The 19,914-nt window shown below is 44.7% G+C and overlaps 1 protein-coding gene across 3 annotated transcripts in view; it reads right to left on the bottom strand.

The window, feature by feature from the left end:
• CNTN4 (contactin 4) overlaps positions 1 to 19,914 on the bottom strand; it is a 262,428-nt gene that overhangs the window by 48,309 nt on the left and 194,205 nt on the right. For all 3 annotated transcript variants that reach the window (XM_015641164.2, XM_033517488.1, XM_015641165.3), the window contains 5 exons: positions 17,083 to 17,286; positions 13,686 to 13,788; positions 12,917 to 13,101; positions 3,579 to 3,715; positions 1,635 to 1,764 (listed from right to left, as the gene is read on the bottom strand). In XM_015641164.2, coding sequence (XP_015496650.1) covers positions 1,635 to 1,764; positions 3,579 to 3,715; positions 12,917 to 13,101; positions 13,686 to 13,788; positions 17,083 to 17,286 — 759 coding nt within the window. The remainder of the gene's footprint in view (positions 1 to 1,634; positions 1,765 to 3,578; positions 3,716 to 12,916; positions 13,102 to 13,685; positions 13,789 to 17,082; positions 17,287 to 19,914) is intronic.

The following is a 19,914-nucleotide window of genomic DNA, read 5'->3' as shown; positions in this document are numbered from 1 at the left end:
TCTCACTTGAGATGATTAAACACCACTAGTAGCAAGTGCTTAACTTCAGGACCTTTTAAAATAACCATTTTAGCACTCAGATCTGGTTAAAAGCTAAAATTTCCCAGGGAGGGCTCAGAATGTTGCCCTGCTTTGAAACTCTGGTGAGAAGGCAAAACCTGCTGCTTTCCTTTCAAAGTGTGCCAAGTTAAATCACAGATGCAGGAAATCACAGGAATTTATCTGCAGGACTCCATTTGGGTGCTTTTCCTGTGACAGACAGAAACAGAGCTGCAGAACCCAAGTGAGAAGTTGGCCAAATAAATATTCCCTGACAGGTTTCTCAGACCAGGCTCTCCAAAATCTGCTTTTTCTGTGGCCACGAGGAGCTGCTGGGCACAGGGACACCCTGGCAGTCCCCACCAACAAGGATGAAACCTCTCTCCTCTGAAAACATCTCCCTTCTTCCCAAAGCTCCATTTTTACCAGGTTTTAAATAGACAAGAAAAGCATCAGTGGGTTTATTTCGATTTCTTTCATGCCCAATAAATCTCAGCATTGTGAAGTCTAATTTATTGAGCATTATCGTTCCTTTCTCCAGCAGCAACACAGACAATCCTTCAAATGAATTTTTTTCCTATGCAGGCATCTATCACTGATGATAAAAAATGACCAATAATTGAAAATCTCATAGCTGGAAAAACCCTCATGCCTTGTTCTTCAGGATAAATCAGGGAATGCTGCTACTGAACATTTGGTTTGAGAGCAACTAAAACATTATTTTGTAACCAGGAATTGTGTTTAACCCTTAGAAACGACATCCCCACGCTGACCAGGGCTGCCACTAGTACAAGAGCATGTTTTGGGATTGATTTGAGCCTGGCAGGGACCTCTGGCATGTCCCACCCCACCCCTGCTCAACCAGGAGCAGCTACAGGAGGCTGCCCAGGCTGGGGCTAGTTGGGTGTTGAGCATCTCCAAGGACAGGGATGCCACAACATCTCTGGACAGCTTGTTTGAGTGTCCAACCAACCTCAAAATAAAGTTTTTGTTATATTAAGTGGCATTTCCAGGGTTCAGTCTGTGGCCATTGCCTCCTGTCCCTGGCACTGGCACCCCTGAGATGATCCTGGCTCTGTGACCTCTGCTCCCTCCCCTCAGGTATTTCCCCACTTGGTTTCACATGAGCTTCTCCTGATTTTATCTGGGAGGAGCAGAGCAGCTGTGCACAGAACTGTGGGCTAGAAGATGATTTTCTTTGGGATGGGAGCGTTTTGGTTGCTGTTAGATTGCTGAAAGGTCTCTTCAGAGGGGAGGTTTGTCAGCATGTCCTGAGCACAGTCACCTCTGCAGCCAGAGATTTATGGCCCATTTACGTTTATTTTTATGGTATTTATGGTCCTGGGTGCTCTGAGTGGCAGTGTTGAGGTTTCTCCATAAACAGGCTTTAACCAGCAGGAGAGTGGATGCACCTGGCAGCTCCTGGAGGAAAATGGGAATACGGGACAAAGTAAAAAACATCTGTTCTCTTCTCTCCACTGCCTCAAGTTCCCATTTCACGCCTTCCTTAAAAACAAATCGCCAAAGATCCCCTTCTGCTTCAGGTGCTGGAGCTTGGGCAGGGTTTGGGAGGTTTGCAGTGCTGGGGAACTCACCGATGACGCTGAGCTCAGCGCTGGTGAAGATGACGCCGTGCCTGTTCTCCGCCACGCACTGGTACATCCCCGCGTCCGACAGGCTCACGTTGGGAATGGTCAGAGAGCCCTGCTCCAGCACAACCCTGCCCTGGGGGAACAGCAAAACCAGCTCCAAATCAACGAGGAGAGGCCTCCTCAGAGCAAACACCCAGAGCTGTCCAGCTGTGTTTTGTAGGGAGGTGGATGAAAGGAAGTAACGGGAGGAATTTGCATGCCCCGATTTATTTGTCTGCCAGCCAAATTTATGTCAGGCTGGAGACTAAATGGTAAAACCAATACAGGAGTTGGTAAATGCAATTTAAATTGGAGGACTTTCCCTTGACCCCTCATTGATTTAATACCCAAAGCATTTAGATTAATATCCCTTTCAAGGAGATAAGCTCAAAGCAGGAAATGCACTTCTGTTCCACAGTGGCACATCGCAGCCAGCCCTATCCTCAGAAACATTTAAAACTATGGCATTTCCATGGAATAAGAGTCATTAGGGTTGGGAAAGACCTCCAGGATTATTGTGTCCAACCTGTGACCAAACACCACCACAGCACCTGAACTATGGCACACACAGGTGTTTCTTGGGCACCTCCAGGGATGGGGACTCCACACCTCCCTGGGCAGTGGAGAAATTCACCCTTTCCATGGAGAAATTCCTCCTGGTGTCCAGCCTGGCCCTCCCCTGGCACAGTTCGAGCCCATTTTGGGTGTATACAGCAATGCAGGCTGGTAAGACTGGCTGCCATCTCAGCCAGCACCGACAGAAACGCTTAAAATCTTCTGCAGTTTACTGAAAACAATGTAAATGCTAATAATTTAATGATCCTTTACTTCATATCAGCCACTGACATGATTTAAGAACAAGACCATCTGCCAGTGACCAGCGTGAAGCAACCAGAATTAGTGTGTGGAGTGAAAGACCAGGCTATCATTTGTCAGCCTGAGGATATGGAGCTCGAGTTATCAATTCTAATAAGTACAGCAAAGTGTTCCCTCCCTCCCCAGGAGTTTGACATTAAAAAATAAAAAAAAAATCTAAAAAAAAATCTAAAATAAAGAGCTATTGGTTTTCTACTTGGCCTTAGGGCAGAAATTTAATGTTTGTGCAATTTTAGTCAGGGTCTGATCAAATTGGGGCTGCCATGTCCTTTCACAGTAAGTGAAGGGGGAAAAGGGCTGGCTACTGTGCAAGCAAAGCTTTGGTGACTTGGCTGAGTTTGTGGTGCCAGGGTGGGGTCAGGACTGTGTGCTGACCCTCCAGGACAGGCTGGGCAGGAGGGGTGTAATTCCACAGCTCCTGCACAGGGACACAGCTCAGCAGGAGGAGTGGGAACACCATTAAACACCAGCAGGAAACCCTGAGGCTTCATTGTCACCCGGAGTTCACCTAAACATCACCAATTAAAATAATTATTTTGGGGTGTTCATTCTCTGGTGACAGGTTCCAAAACCTCATTCAGACATTCCTTCTTCTTTCCAGCCTTAGGTTTGCATCATGGATCCTTCATTTTGGGGAGGAGCTCTGAGCTGTTGTGTGTCCTGCTTGTCTCTGCCAGCAGCTCCTGGAGCTGTAGGGAGGTGCCACAGGCACGGGAAGGAACAGGGGATTTTCTCTGAGGGTGGGGAGTCCCTGGCACAGGTACCCAGAGCAGCTGGGGCTGCCCCTGGATCCCTGGGAATGTCCAAGGCCAGGCTGGATGGGGCTTGGAGCAGTCTGGGACAGTGGAAAGTGGCAGGGGGTGGAACAAGGTGACCTTGAAAGTCCCAACCCAAACCATTCTGCATTCCACGATTTCAGAGCACCTCCATCCTCCCCATCCCAAAATAAACAAAACACCCAGAGATCAGAGAGCTGGCAGAGCATCCCAGCACCCACAGAGCCCACGCCCAGGGGGTTCCAGCAGTGCCTACCTGTGGCAGCAGGGGCTCCCCATCCTTGAGCCAGCGGTAGGAGGGCTTGGGGCGGCCGCTGGCGCGGCACTCCCAGGACACGCGCTCCTCGATGGCCGCGTGAACGTCGCTGATGCGCTGGGTCCAGCTGGGCTGGGCTGCAAGGAAAGAGGGAAGGAAGCCTGGAGCCTGGAGCAGCAGCTCTGGGCTGCACCATGGCCTCTTCTTCCCTCGGCAGAACGTTTAAAACTGGGATTGATAATGTCAGGATTTCAGCTTTTCTATTTCCCATCTCTGTGTAACCCTGCAGATCTTTAGTGCAGAACTCCAAACTCCACACCCAGTGCCAGCTGCTGCTTCCCCACTTTGGGCAGACACAGCAATTCCTCTCCAGGCCTGGCAATCAAGGACACCTCACTGCCTCAGGCCCCAGAGATGGAAACAAAAGGGACTTGGGGCAGCAAACTTGGGCTAAATGACTTCATTTCCTGCAGCTGGAATTGGAAAATCAACCCCCAAAATGCAAATGGACCAAACTTATAAAAGTGTAAAACCTGTGGTCCATTTCTGGGTGCAGCCCCTGGGGGGCTTTGTCTGCCCTAAATGTCCCTGCAGGCCTTCAATGAACAGAACTGCTTTTTATTCCTTTAATTCTGCCTGGCCTCTGTTTCTAGGTAGCCCCAAAAGGCACCATAAGAACTGCAAAAGATTACTGCTCTTCCTCGAGTCCAGTGCTGCTTTCTGAAGGTGGCACAGGCAAGACCAGAACCTGCTTTTATTTTCTTTTTAGTAAAAACCCCTAAAGAGAAAGAGTAGCTTCAGAAACCCTGCTCATCCTACAAAAACAAAGCAGTAAGTACACACCTAGTCCTTCAAACAGAGACATTTTCCTCCTCAGAGTCTCAATAACTTGGGCTTCAAAGCTCTAAAATTTAGTTTCTGACTTCAAAACTTGTAATTCAGAACGAGTTCTGTACTGAAATTCAGGTTATTCCAGCAACTGTGCATGGGTATAGGCACTACTTCAGGTCCAGGCTCTCAGTCTTGTCTTGATTCTGGCCAGATCTCCATGTCTTGCCACAGGAACAAAAAAATCTTTGTAATAATTGTATTAATGACACTGAATAAACCCAGAAAGGCCACAAGCAGATATTTGAGACACATTTGGGTAGAATTTGGTGAAAACTAGCACTGGCAGTTTTCAGCCACTTGTGAGATTGTATTTTTAACTGTGTTTCACATAATTTTATCACTTTGTTGGCTTTTTTAAAAAAATTAAATAGAGTTTAAGTTTAGCCAGATTCCACTAAATTCCACTAAAATTGGTTTTGAAGATCACACAAAACCTCAGACTTTCTTTAGAGTTACCTTTTGTGCAGATATATCTACAATGTACAATACTATCTATTTAAGATCTTATTATTAATAGTATATTCATATATTATATTACTTTTCAGAAAGTCCCATTAAACAATAGAACTCTGATTTTTTTTAATGGGAATTTGCCCTATTTTGACATAAGAGCATCTGACTTAGCAGGATGTGTTACCAGCAGAGGTCTCCAAGAACCTGATTAATACTTTTCCCCATGTAATCAGATAAACGAAAAAATTAAGATTCCTCAAAGCCAGGCAACAATTTTAGACATCTCCTTTGGACAGGAACAGGGGGCCAGAGATGGACTTGAAAGGATAAATGTTAAAATATCCCATCCAAATGGCAAATTTTCATGATTGTACCCAAGCTAGGGGTATGTCTGTGATGATGGAAACACAAATTCAGAGAGCTCAGGATGTGTTTGAGCCCACCCCTGGCACCCTGAACCTGCCTGCAAAGCTGAGATGAAGTGGAGACTTTTCCACAGCACCTCATCTCCAAGGGATTTCCAGAAAAAGAGGAGAACTGAGCATCCTGGTGCTGCAGCAGAAAGAGGAGAAGTGAGTGGTGTTTATTTCTCTGGCTGCCCCTCCTGCCCCTGTAATATTTTAAGCTTGTTTATTGTCTGTATCTAAAGAGACAGGAAAGGGAAAGGCTTTAAATGCAGGAAGATGAAAGTCAGTTCTGTCATCTGGAGTAAGAACTTGAACAATTCCATCGAGCTGAGCAATTGCAATGGGTTCAGTGGCTCAAGGACATTTGCAAATTACACATGAATTTACATATTTACTATTCTAACAGCATCTAACTCATCATTTTGAAGGGAATTTTATGATCCCATGAAAGGAGCTCTATAAAACCCACACACATCCATTTGCCTTTTTTATTTTTGCTGCGCTGTTTTACAGATTTCCCACATGAAAACAAAGCTAAAAGAAAAAAAGAAAAAAAAATCAACCCAGACAAAACAACTGGAATTAATCTGCAAGTCAAGAAAAGCCATGAATGGGAAGCTGTGCTGTATAACCTATGTGTGTGCTATGGAAAAACAAAGATAACTCCTGTGGAGAGGAGGACAGAAAATTCAGAATTCATCCTCATTTCGAACAGACTCCCCAAATAAAGGAAATAATAATTTTCCCCTAAATAAGGGAAATTCTCTCCAAAAGGCATTTCTTGGGGCAGTTTGTGGTTTGTTCATCCCAACTCCTGCCCTGAGTGCTGAGATTGGAATGTGCAGTGCTGGGATCTGCCAGCCCCAAATTCAGGTCACCCTTTGGGGCAGCACCCAGAGCCCCCACCCCACCCCACCCTAACCCCCTCCAGCTGCTTGAACTGCTCACATTCCCAATCCCAAAGCCATTTATGGTGCAGACAACTCCAGAATGAGCAGCAGAGGTCAAAAAATCATCTCAGTGCAAAGCTCTGAGCGGTTTGTTTGGCAGGAGTTTGTTCTCTGCTGCTCTTTGGGAGCCTTTTCTAATTAGGTCAAGCTCTCCTCTCAACAGCTCAGAGCAGAGAGAAGCTCTTGGCTTCATCCTGGGGAATCTCTGGGGTTGGCTCACGCTGCAAATCTGTGTGAGCCACCAAAGGAGAGTGGCCACAACCTAATGGAATTTGACAGGCGCCCACTGGGGATCAGAGCAAGGTAACACGACACGAGATTTCAGGCATGATAATTAAAATAATTCAAATAAGGGGATGAAACCAGCTCCTCTCTACAACATTTTCTGGTAAAGTGATGTTCTCAGAGATAATGACAAGGTTTAGTTTGTGAGTGGTCTAAAAAAATGTCCTTTGGATCGTTTCAGGGGTACTGACCAAAGAGAAATTATATTATAGAAAATATTTTGGCCCTGCTTGGAGTACTTCAGATAGTACTGGCCTTGGAAACATCCTGGAGGAAAAATCTGGAAGCTGATTAAGAATTCATCTGAGTTGCAAGCAAAATTCATATGCTGAATCTATAAAGTAAAGAAAAAGCTTAGAGATATAAGCACGACTCTTACATAAGGATGGCTTTAAAGAAAAATCTCCCCCTCCTAGGAGATGAGAGATGTCTGGAGTTTGTACTCAGGGGGACAGAAGAAAAGTGATGGAAGTACTGAGAAAAAATCCCTGTTTACCTTTGATGACTTTTCAGTCTTCACCAACACAAAGTGGGACAGTTAAAACCAGGTGAATATATGCCCAAATATATTCTTATTTCTCTAAGACAAAAAAATTCCAGGGGCAGTCTGTCCTTCACTGTAATGAATGAAAAGGCAAAAGTAGGAAGAGGAAATCATGTCCTAAAAGATATTTGAAAATGAAATGACGTGGCAGGTGATGATGCATCACCTCAGAAATGAGTGACAAAGCCCCAGAAGTAAGGGAGAAATATCAGACATAAACCTGTAGGACTCTGCAATCATCTGTGAGTTCAAAACACCCAAAAAGACTCAAGCAAATGAGGTGCTAATACATATCCAGAATCCAATTCTCTGCTGGTGTGTATTGATTTCAGTGTTCCTAAGCCAATTTCTAGCAGCTGAGGACGTGGTGCAGGCTGTGTAATTCATCATTAATGGCAGATGAAAGGCTGAATGACTTGTCCATTACCATCTCTATTCTAAGGAGATTGAGACTGAGCCCAGGATCAGAACAGTCTAAAGAGCAGAAAGCCAAGTGTAAGAAGTGGAAAAAACCCCAACCAGATGGGAAAAATGGGTGAGTAATTGGAAATGCAGAGTGCAGCCAGCGTGTAAGGCTTGTGCAGGTAAGGGATCCTGCCCCGAGTGGGGACAGCTCCTGTGCACAAACCCCTCCCATCCTGATCTGTTTCCTTCCCAAAGATCACAGGGATGTGAAACCAGACCTCAAGGTACCTTTCCTCTCTCTTCCTTTCCTTCCTCCTGACCTCTACTGCCAGTTAAGGACTGTGTGAAATCTGTACAACCTAAAGGTGTGCAAATCCCACACCAAACCAATCTGCTGGAATGTTGTACCTAAAAAATCTCCTTTTGGCTCAGTCTTTGGAAACTCTACAAGACTGACCCTCCTAACCCAGCCTGGGAGTGCTGCTTGGCACTAAAATATGAAACACCAGAGGAAAATCTGAAGCAGAGGAAAATCTGAAGGAGTTAACCCAGCTGATAAAAACACTGCAGTTGTCCCCTCCTCTCATTTTTGTCCTGTTCCATGAGCTGTTCTGCACCACCACAGGATTTCCCCCCAGTTTTTGGGGGCTGTGGGTGTTACAGGTACATCCACAGGGATGAGTTTAGTTATTTTTCATCCTGACACTGACCTGCAGCTGCTCAGGGCTGTAAGGGAGGTGGGGGGTGTTCTGAGTAGCCTTCATATTTCATTTCTATTTGTGTTTCACCCTATTTGTATTTTTGCTTCTCCTGCTGGAGAGATGTTTCTCCAAGCAGCAATGATAATAATATGAGATTTTTCTGAATCTCCAAAACTTGGATTTCTCTGTAAGCAGGGTTCCAGCAATGCTTGGAAAAGGAAAAGCTGATGAGAAACACGGCTGTGCCCTGTGCAGGGAGTGGTTCTGGATGCAAGACTTCCCTTGGGCAGCAAAGAATTCAAAACTCCTCCCTGTACTAACTTTTACCTGTGGAAAAGGTGACAACAGGGTTTTCTAGTGGGTGATGTGAAAGATAATTAATAATAACATAATAATAATAATACAATAATACACTTGCCCTATTCACAGGAATTTTCTTGTATTTTTACCAGCCTAAAAACTCACTTCATTCAAATTTTCAGGAAATTATTTTTGATTTGGGAGCTAAACTGAGCAGACATAAAACTGCCTGATTTTCAATTTCTTTTCTAGACCTCTGGCCATAATGAAGAACATAATCTGATTTACATCTGAGGCTGTTTCACAGAGTGGCAGAAAGTGGCTTTTTATAATAAATAAAATAAAATATATTTATTTTATATAAAATAAAACACAGGCCTGCTGATGAAAGGGGGACTCTTTTCACTGCAAAATTAAGTAGCCTCACAAATTCCTGGTGGGATTTGGAGTTGAGAAGGATTGAATCTGAAAAGGGGCCCAGCCAATTAAACGGGTTCTGCTGAATATCTCAGAAAACGCTGCAAAGAACTGTAATTAGTGGCAGGGAAGTCTGTCTGTCTGCTAATGCAGCTGCTGCTGTGCTGACACTTTTGGAAAACGTTTGAGCTGCGATTCTTTCCTCCTTTCCTTGGCTTGCCAGGGCAGGAGAGGATGGGAGATGCTGGAGCAGCAGCGGTGATGCTGAGTCAGCACCTGCACCCGTGCTGGCTCACACTGAGCTGCTTTGGAGCTTGGATATTTCCCAGAGTGGATCTGACTGTAAAACCAGGGACAAATCCCATGTTTTGTGTCAAAACCCCGGCAAACAAACGTTCTCAGTGGTGGTGCAGCTCCTCAGCCCTCCCCAGAGCTGCTGCTCCCAGCCCCACTGGACTCGTTTGTGTTTGGATCACCTCAACCAGCAGCAAGCTTTCAGATTGTCTGTTATTCAGGATAAATGTTTTGTTGGGAAAGGGGATCTTGAGATGTTGCATTGACTCATCAGAGTCAATATAGAGAAGCAGAGCCCAAGGAGCTCAAACCCAGGGATGAGCAGCTTTGGGGTCAAAAATATCAACAAAAGAAGATTGGGCTGAAACAGCATCTAAACTTACCGTGAATTAAACATCAATAATAAATAAGCATCTCCTTGATGCCAGTTTTATGAACAAAAAGGCAATTTCTTTTTAAATTAGCTGATTAAGGTAATCTGTTTACTGTACTTCTGCCAGGAAAAAAATAATTGTTGGCATTGCTGTTTGCTCAGGATATAAATCTTAGCCCTGCGGAGGGTTTGCAAATGTAAAATTTATGAGCAGCCAGATTAAAAATACAATCAGGTCAATGGGAGTGCATCCCAAAACACACAGCTGAGGGTGTGGAGGGCCCTCCTTGCAGGGAGGAACTGGGACAAACTGGAGAAACTGGGAGAAGAGAGCCCTGTGTCCTGCTGGGGACCTGACCTGCCTTGGCCATGGGAGTCAGCTGGCACAGGGAACAAGCTGCCAGCTCAGGAGGGCAGCAGCAGTGGTCAGAGCTGCTAAAAGGTGGAAAAGAAGAGGCTGTGCTGTCTAATTTGGTACTTCAGGGAATATTCTGAGCTGGAGGAAACCCACAAGGAACAAGTGCAAGTGTTGGCCCTGCAAGGGACAGCCCTGAGAATGCCAGCGGTGCCTTTGGAATTAACCTGGGGCAGGGACAGCAGGGAGAACGAGAGAGCCAGCAAGGAGATGTGTCTTTCAGAGTTCCATCAGTCAAGGAAACAGAAGTAAGTGGCTGTAATTGCATTACCAGGAACATGTTTCCACGGGAAGGTCGATCCATCAAGGGGGACTCAGCCCTGGAGCTAATGCTTGTGGAGAGCAGTGAAACACAGCCTGGTGCAGGGGCTCAGAGACAGAAAATGCTGCAAGAACGGCTCCTGCACGTTTAATTAACGTTTTCTGCTGCAACAAGGGTGTCAAACAACTTCAGTGTCACTGATATGCTAACGGAGGAGACAATAAACGCTGGTACAAGAGTGAAACACAGCATGAGTCAACCTCCCCTGACAACTTCCAGGGGCACAGAGAGGAGCTGACAGCGCTGGGTTATCTACAGTGAGTGAGCAAATCTGAATTTCTTTTTCTTCTCTTTTCTTACTCTGTGCAGTGCACAGGGGCTGGTAACTGGATTTAAGGGAGTGGTGCTGCCTCACTGTGACATGCAGGGACCTTACATCCCTCTCAGTGCCCCCCCTGCCATGGCAGGGACACCTCCCACTGTCCCAGGTGCTCCAGCCCTGTCCAGCCTGGCCTTGGACTCCTCCAGGGGCAGCCCCAGCTGCTCTGGGAATTCTGTGCCAGGGCCTCACCGCCCTCATGATAAAAAATTTCATCCTCAAATCCATTCAAACCTTCACCTCTCAGCACCTCCAGTGCTTTTTCTTCTCCAGGCAGCAGTCCTGACCTTCCAAAAAGCAACTTGAAAGCTCTGCCACCATCACAGTTGTATTTCAATAATGAAATAACACTTGTCAGCTTTAAACCAAATTAATAAGGAAAGTTATGTTCTTTTCCCTAACTATTTGTATAAAAATTTACAGCAAGTTTCCTTCCCCTAAAAGATTTTGCTGCCACGAAAATCTCCAGAGCTCAGAGTACAGAATGCAAGTTGGGCTTTTTTTTAAGAGATCTATTTTCAGTACTGGCTACAAAACACAAGTTATCCTTAAAAACCAACTACTTCCCTGGAAAAGGAGAAGACAACAAGGATGATAGTTCAGTGAATTATCTTTAAAACCTGCAACAGGGGAGGCTGCCACCTCTCCACGGGGAATTCCTCCACTCCCAGGGAGGAGACAGAAAGATTTCCCAGCTTGACAGACTGAGGGCAGGGCTCTCCTCTTCCCAAAAACCCTCGAGCTTCTCTGCTGAAATGCCACGATGGGTGTGAAAAGCAGCTTTTGTGTAGGATCCAGAGCAGTAAATTCATTTCAGCAATGAGATTCTGAAGATCTGCCACGGTGGGAGTGCTCCAAGGGCTCCGTTTGCTGCTTTCCAAGGAAGGCAGCTTTGGCTGTGGGTAGAGCAAAGCTGTACAACTGATGAGTCTTTTAATTTACTCTCCACGTGGGGAAAAGCAGGAGAAACAGCACAGAAAAAGGAATCTTTAAATCATCTAATTAAAAAAATTAAAACCCCTTCAAATCAACCCCGGATTCTTGCTTTAACATGAAAGATTTCACTTTGTTCTTGCTCTTTCACGCCTTTTTAATGTTTTCTCATTTTATATTTCCCTCAGTTTTGAAAGGAGAAATTTCATTTGAAATGGAAGCCACCAAAGTTCTGATTTCCAAATGGAATGTCTTTCAGAAATATTTCCAATTTGAAAACATCCTTACTTTTTAAAAAAAACTTATATTACCCACAAAATTCAATTCAGTGTTGCCAGAAGGGCTGGTTCCCAAATTCTTTTTCTGTGGCAAAAATATTATAAATCAAAAAGCATTCTCCTCATCTCTGGGAGATCAACCCAATCTTCCCTGCTGACAGGAGCTGGGCCCTCAGGAGCATTTGGGGGAGAAAACTGAATTTTTGTCTGTATTTTCTATAAAGAATATCATGGGATGGGAACAGGGCAGCAATAAAACCAGGATTTGTTTGATGCTATGGAGGTCTCTGCACAGCTGTGGAACCTGCAGCTTCTCCTCTCCAAAACATCTCCAACAGAACCTTGGTACCAAACCCAGCCCCAGTGTCCCTGAATCCCCTCCCTGCAGCTCCCCTTTACCTGCACAGGTAAAACCACACCTTTGGTTTGCTTTGTGGGGCTGTTCCCAGCAGAAATTTGGGGATGAGCAGCAGGATCAGAGGGATGAATGCATCCTCTGTTTACCAGAGTAGGCCTAGGAAGCTGAAATTTGACATTTTACAGTGCCTGGCTCACGGGCTCTGCTTTCAGCCAGGGAAGAGCAGGTGCAGAAAGCCTCTGAGGGCAGAGAGCTCTGCCCTGCCAGTGGCAAATCCCAACCACTGGTCCCCTTGAAGGCAGTTCTTAATTGGTTATCACCAATTAACGTGTATCCACGAAAGCTGGGGCAACCCTCACATCATAAACCCCGAGCTGCAACACGAGGATGCTCCCCCACATTTCCTGCCTCGCCCTCCCAGCCACAAGAAGGCAAAAGAGCCCTTTCCAAGCATTTCCATCATGTTTCCATGCCAATGTCCTTCCAGGGATGTGTTTTTGTTCCAGCTGCTCTGATTCTCAATTAATATGCACCATTCAGCCAGGTTTTATTTCAAATTACCCCCTTCTCCAGAGGTGCCATTTGAGAAGGAAGTCATTTCAAAAATATCCTCGCAAAATTACCTCCCCACAAAATATTTACTGCAGATTGCACCAACTGCAATAAAGCCCTGGGAGCAGGCAGCCTGCTTACCATAAAATGTCAGCTGCCCTCGTGCCACGTTCCTCCCTCTCACATTTTCAGCCACGCACTCGTAGAGCCCGGCATCCTCCTGCTGGAAATTGGGGATTTCCAGGAGCCCGCTGGACCGGTGTCTCCGGGCTTTCCTGGGGATCTGCTTCCCGTCCGCCCTCCTCCAGCTGATGGTGGGCACTGGGCTGAGGAGGGAACACAAAGCAGAGGCTGGAAAAAGGAGCTGTGGGCCTGGCACAGGATCCAGAGGGGTTTTATTATGGGTGGGTTAAAGGTGACATGAATATAAATGTGTTTATTGTGATGTATCAGACGTTTTATTGTTAAAATAATAATCATTTTATCATTAAAATGCTGGTCTGACCCAGCTGAATTTGGGGTTCTGCTGTAAAAACACATCCATTTGAGGCTGGGGGGTCTCTGGCAGGGGTTGCCCAGAGAAGCTGTGGCTGCTCCCAAGGCCAGGTTGGACACTGGGGCTTGGAGCACCCCGGGGCAGTGAAAGTGCCCTGGCCAAAGCAGGGCTAGCACTGGGTGGGATTTAAGGTCCCTTCCAACCCAAACCATCCATTTTGTGATGATTTTCCTACCAGTGCCAACGTTTTGGAAGCACTGCCAATGTTCACACTCCCCAAGCCCTGTGGCTGCTGTGGTCACAAGTAACTCCTGCTGAGGGAAGTGGATCATTAGGAACCGCTGCAAACTCCACAAATGCAGCCTGAGAAGCTGCAGGAATAATAATTAATAATAATAATGGATCCAAACTTACTTGCCCAAGGCAAAGCACTCCAGTTTCACCGTGGTTCCTTTCGCAGATGGAACTGTTTCTGGGAACTGCACTTCTATTTTGGGCTCATACTCTCCCATCACCCCTGGGGACATAAAGGAGATGCAAAGGCTTGGTTGAATTTCAGCAGTAAATTCACAAGTGTTCCCGTGCTAGCACAGAGCTGTTCTATACATCATTACTTGCCCAATTAATCCATTCATTTTAAACATGGCCTGTTCCTAACAGCCGTGGAGTGTGGGCTCTTTTCCCATTTACTGCCAGAGGAGAAGCTGAACCGACTCTCCACACCATCTGCCAAAGATTAAAATCTCTTCATGGCTCTGTCACTTTTTGCTTTTGAATATGCAAGATTCTTGCAGGTAACTTGTGAAACAAGGGGAGCAACAACCAGGAAGGTTCAGCATCTTCTAGCAATGAAACAGGGAACAAACAGCCATTAGGAAAAAGTTTTAAAATCCCTGGAGTTAACAGAGATATTTCTATTAACTCCCAGGATTTCAATGCACAGAGATCATCTACTCCTTGGGTAATTTCTTTATTTTTTACTGCCCCTGTAAATCACGGAGCGTGGCAGCCTCTTTATGAAATTGTGTTTAAAAATTTGTGCACATAAAAAGGCCATTACAGCCCTGACAAATGGCTCCATTTCCAGCCACTGCACTGTCTTAAACCCTGCACACATCGTTCCACCAATAGTGATTATCAGCTAATTGATGATTGCAATTCAAATCTCAACTGTGAGCGCTCCCTGGACAGTGGCCAAGGGAGGAGAGGAGCTGGGTCAGCCCTGGAGAATCCCAAAAATACAGAAATGAACCTGCAGTGACACATCAGAGCTGGCTGCTCTTGCTTTTCACACTGGATGCAGGAAAATCCAGGTTTTTCCCTTTCATTTCCCAGTGATAAAGCTGGAAATGCTCAGTGTGAGGCTCACACCGAGTCTGTCTCTGCTGAGCTGAATGTTCCCTGCTCTGACACAACTGCAGGTTATGTCATCTTCCTTCCAACACATTAATTGCAAATAAATGTTCAACAAAGTGGCTGCTGCACAGCCTCTCTTGTCAAAATTAAATGCATTTATTAAAAATATGAATACTCTCCCCGTATTCATGTCCTGCCCAGCACTTTAAACAGGAAATCTGTGATTCTGTGGTGACATTCCAGCATTTACAAACCATATAAACAAGAATTACATGGCATGCCACTCTGCTTGCTAACACTGCACACTCCCAAAGCTCAAAATCCTGTTTTCCCAACTGGGACCAGCCAAATCTTTGCAATCTTGCCTAAATTTCTCCAAAATCTGTGCTAAATGTTTGCTGGGTGAGCTTTATTTAAGCCAAGAACTTCCCTGTGGTCTCCAAAGCAGCAGGTGACAGAACTTGTGGAGATCTTTTCCCCCTTCTCTTCACTCACTTTCTATTTATTCCCATTTCTTTGCCTTGGGCTGGGCCTGGAGAGATGAAATCCAGGGGGATAAAACCCCTCAGTGGGGTGGGAATGTTTCCCTGGAGCTGTGGGACATCAGCTACCTCAGCCCTGCAGCTCTGGCCTCTCACAGCCCCACTGTGAACTCCAACCACCAAAAAAATCAGGATTTGTACCTGGAAAAATCAGGATTTGTACCTGGAAAAATCAGGATTTGTACCTGGAAGAACCACCAGGCTCCTGCTGCAGTGGCACCCTGCCCATCTCCATAAACACATACAGGGTGTGAAGTGAGTCCTGCTGTTTCCTCTTTATAGGAGCAGTTGAGACATCTCCATCCTGAATCCAGGATCACTTCCATGCAGAAAATCCTCATTTTTCCTGCTCTTGCTGCCTGGTTTAACAGCTGGCTTAGCAGTGCAGGTGGCAGGGATGGAAGAGGAAATGGAAGGACTAAAACAGACCCTGGGTTTGTGGCTTGGAGAGCACTGCCAGTGTCACGGCACATCAGGTGCTCCATGCGTTGGCATTTCAGAGCCTTTTGTCTCTTTCTCCCAATTTCAAGGCTTAAAAACCTTCTTTGGGATGAAATTCCCAGGAATTCAGGAGGAGGTGAATTTGTCTGAGATTCTGATATGCATTTCCTGACAACACCTGTGAAACGTGGCAGTTTAATTGGCCCATACAGCTGCTGCTAATGGCAGCTTCATCCCAGGACTATTTTGGTCCTTTCCCACAGTTACTGTTTCAATCTTGAGGTGGAAAATCCCACATTTTAGAGAAAAATAGGGAGATACTGCAGGAGCAGCAGCTCTCAACACCTGGATGCTCCCAGCAGGCTTTAGAGTGGGATGGAGCAGCTCCAGCTGTGCCAGGGAACAATTCCTTCCCAATCCATCCCTGCCCCACCAGTTTAAAGCCATTTCCCCTCCTTCTGCCACTGCACACCTTTTTACCAAACCCCTCTTCCAGTAGGGTTTGCAAAAAAAATAATAATAATAATAAAAAAAATCCTATTATTGGAATATTTATAAATATTATTTCAGCACTGCAATTGTTAGCACGAGGCAAATTGAAACATCTCTTTTTGCCATCCATGCCATGACTCTCTCTGGACTCAGAGGGACAGATTTGCTGCTGCTGCGTTTATGGGAGCACAGAATCCGCTGTAAGGGAGGGCAGAAATGGAGCAGAGCTGGGAAAGCAGCACCTCCATCCCTCCCAGTCCAGCTGGGACAATTCCTCAGCACCAGCAGCATTTGGGATCCACGGGGATTTCATCATCCTGATGGGCAGGAGGCTGCAGCGAGGAGCCTGCGCTTCCCAAGCAAGGAATTTCTGTCAAATCCCACAAGGTGACAGTGGAACTTCTTCCTGGAGAAGTTGCTAACATTGCATTTCTATTCCTGGAACAAATGTCCCAACTGTTAGCCTTTAAAGAGAGACATTTTAATTAATTTTAATTGGAAATTAACATGCAAATGTATTTTTCTTATCTGCTCATAAATGACGACGATACAGATCAATTGTCTGTATAAATTTAGAAATCCTCTTTTGCTTTCTTCTCCCCTTTTTTGTATTATTCCACAGACCACTAAAAATAGCTCTAATTCTGCTGGGAAACACAGGCTGAGCTAACAGTTACCGAAACAACAAAGTGCCTTTGTTCACTTTTGGGCTGCATAAAATGAGCAAAACTGGTATATCCAGGCTCTAAAACCCATTTTGTTTCCTGTCTTTGGCCAACTCTCAGCAGCTTTTCCTTCTGTAATTATTGCCTGACGCTGAGAGTCTCTCCAGCCGTGTGAAGAGCACCTTTAGCTGCCCATCAACCACAGCTCCATCACCACTGAAAAACCACCAAGAGCAAACCCCTTGCCAGCAATACAAACATTTCAGGTCTCTTTTTAACTCGTGTGTGCCACGAGGAGCACGACGAGGGTCGTACCGTCGTTCCTGAGGACGAGGGGCGTGGGGGGCCCCAGGACCTTGCTGTTGGTCACGGTGTTGGTCACCACGCAGGTGTAGTTGCCCACGTCCGAGGTCTCCACCTTGGCGATGTACAGGTTGCCGGTTTCCTGCGACACGAAGCGCCGGTTGTCCTGGTGCACGAAGGTGGGGTACTCGTTAAAGATCCAGGCGTAGGTCAGCTCTGAAACACACGGGACCCGCCGTGAGCGGGACACCGGAGAGATCCCGGCCCGCGGAGAGAGCCCCGCGCCTGCCGCTGCCCTGCTCACCTCTCGCTGCTCTAGATATTCCCTCACACCAATTTGGTTCTTACCTTTTTAAAAATTTATGTATTCTCTCACACCATTTTGGCTTTTACCTTTTTTAGATTTATATATTCTCTGACACCGTTTTGGTTTTTACCTTTTTTAATTTTCTATATTCTCTGACATCGTTTTGGTTTTCACCTTTTTTTCTTTTAGATATTCTCTCACACCATTTTGGTTTTTACCATTTTTAATTTTATATATTCTCTCATAACGTTTTGGCTTTTATATTTTTTTTATCTTTTTTTTTTTTCTGATGCTGTTTTGGTTTTCACCGCTTATATTCTTTCATAGATTCTCTAATGCTGTTTGTTTTTATCTTTTTTCCTTTTCTATATTCTCTGACACCATTTTGGTTTTCACCTTTTATTCTTTTATATATTCTTTCACACCAATTACCTTTTTTAATTTTATATATTCTCTCACACTGTTTTGGTTTTGACCTTTTTTTCTTTTAGATATTCTCTCACACCATTTTGGCTTTTACCTTTTTTAATTTTCTATATTCTCTCATAACGTTTTGATTTCTATCTTTTTTTATCTTTTTTTCTTATGCTGTTTTGGTTTTCACCTCTTTTATTCCTTCATATATTCTCTAATGCTGTTTGTTTTTAATCTTTTTTTCTTTTAGATATTCTCTCACACCATTTTGTTTCTTACCTTTTTTAATTTTATATATTCTCTGACACCATTTTGGTTTTCACCTTTTTTATTTTAGATATTCTCTCACACCATTTTGGTTTTTTACCTTTTTTTCTTTTATATATTCTCTGATGGTGTTTTGGGTTTTACCTTTTTTTTTTTTTTCATATATACTCTCACACTATTTTGGTTTTGACCTTTTTTTCTTTCATACATTCTCTGACACCATTTTGGTTTCTAACTATTTTTATTTTCTATATTCTCTGTATTCTTTACACATATATTTGTAGCTTTTCATTTTATTTTTTTAGGCAGAAAGACAAAACAAATTCCAGGATCCTTGTGCTGTCTTGGTTCTCCTTAGAAACCAAGGCTGAAAACTGCTTTTTGGGACATATTTTTGTAAGCTGGATCTTGTCTGAGGGGGAGAATTTAGAAGGCACCAGAACTGGTGGAATTAATTCACCAGGAAGGTTCTTAATTGGGGCATTCTTGTCAGATATGCTAATTTTCAGAATTAATAAAAATTGTACATAAATCAGGGTGCATCCTCAGCTTTTTCCACCTGAAGAATTCATGCACTTGAGGATCCTCACACCAAGGTGCCCCTTTTATCACCCAAACTGTGCTTGGCTCGTATTTTTAGGACCAGAGAAAAAGGCATCACTACAAATGCAGATTTCCAGCTGTGACACCTCCGAGCCCTCACATGGATCTGATATTCCTGCTACTCCTTCAGCTTCATCCAGAATAAAATGCATTTCACAGGAATCTCACCTTTTTGTCATGAACATTCCTGCCTGCCCATGGCTTTGCTTTCATCCTTCCTAATTAATTCTTCTTCCCCCTTAAAGCCAGTTGTGAGGAGGATCTGCCTGAGTCGAGTTATCACCCACTGGATGCTTTATTCCTCGGGAATTTCTGAATCAGCAGAAAGCTGAACACTAAATTAAGCAGCTGTAATCTTCTCTGTGACTAATTAGACAGGGCTCTGTGTTTTATAAGGTGTGTTTGGAAGTTATTTGAGCCATAAAGAAGAAGTGAGAGATGTTGCAGAGGCTGTGAGTGAGGTTAATGCAGTCTAACCCTGTTATATCAGCCTGAGCCGAGCGCCCAAACACACTCAGAGAGCCTGAAGTGGATACAAGACTAAGGGAACGCTAATTACACTAAAAATCATATTCTTATTTTAATACTCTAATGAGTCGTGGCTGTAATTGACCTCAACTACCATTAGGCACTTTGGAAAATACATTCTGCCCTCACATCCCACTGCTCCCAGCCAGAAGGGGCTGAGTGGAGACTCTTGGCCTTTTTATTTGTTTATTTCTAACAACAGGACTCAAAAAATGCCTGCTCAGACTTTTAGGAAGGTATGATAATTCCGTTTATGAGGGAATACATAATCATCATATTTACATATGTGCATCTCATTAGAAGGAACCTCATGCTGATGTCGAGAGGATATTCAGAGCAAACAAGGCACCACTTCTCAGCCAGCTTATTATTTCCTGCAAGTAGTTAAGTTTGTTGGGGTTTTTTGGTTGTTTTTTTTTTAATTTATTCTCAGTGAACAATTATCTTTCCCCTCCAGAAGCAGCCAGCACTGGGTAAATATCCCTGTCCTGGCATGCACAGAGGTGTTGGAACTGAGTGACTTCACACACAAGGTTTCCATCAGAGCCCCCCTGAGCTCTGCAATTCTGCTCTGACTGGAAATGGTGAAATGACCACAGAACAACAGTGGAATTTCTGGATCAATCCCTGTCCCTCCCATCCTCCCCCAGGAGGTCTCATAGGTTACACCCCAGAAAAGGCTCCTGCTTTTCTCTGCCAGCCAATATCGCTTTAATTGCTGAAAC

The sequence above is a fragment of the Parus major genome, chromosome 12, assembly GCF_001522545.3.
Source record: "Parus major isolate Abel chromosome 12, Parus_major1.1, whole genome shotgun sequence".
Lineage (NCBI taxonomy): Eukaryota > Metazoa > Chordata > Aves > Passeriformes > Paridae > Parus > Parus major.
The sequence above is the reverse complement of the archived record's forward strand: the minus strand, read 5'-3'. Positions and strand labels throughout refer to the sequence as shown.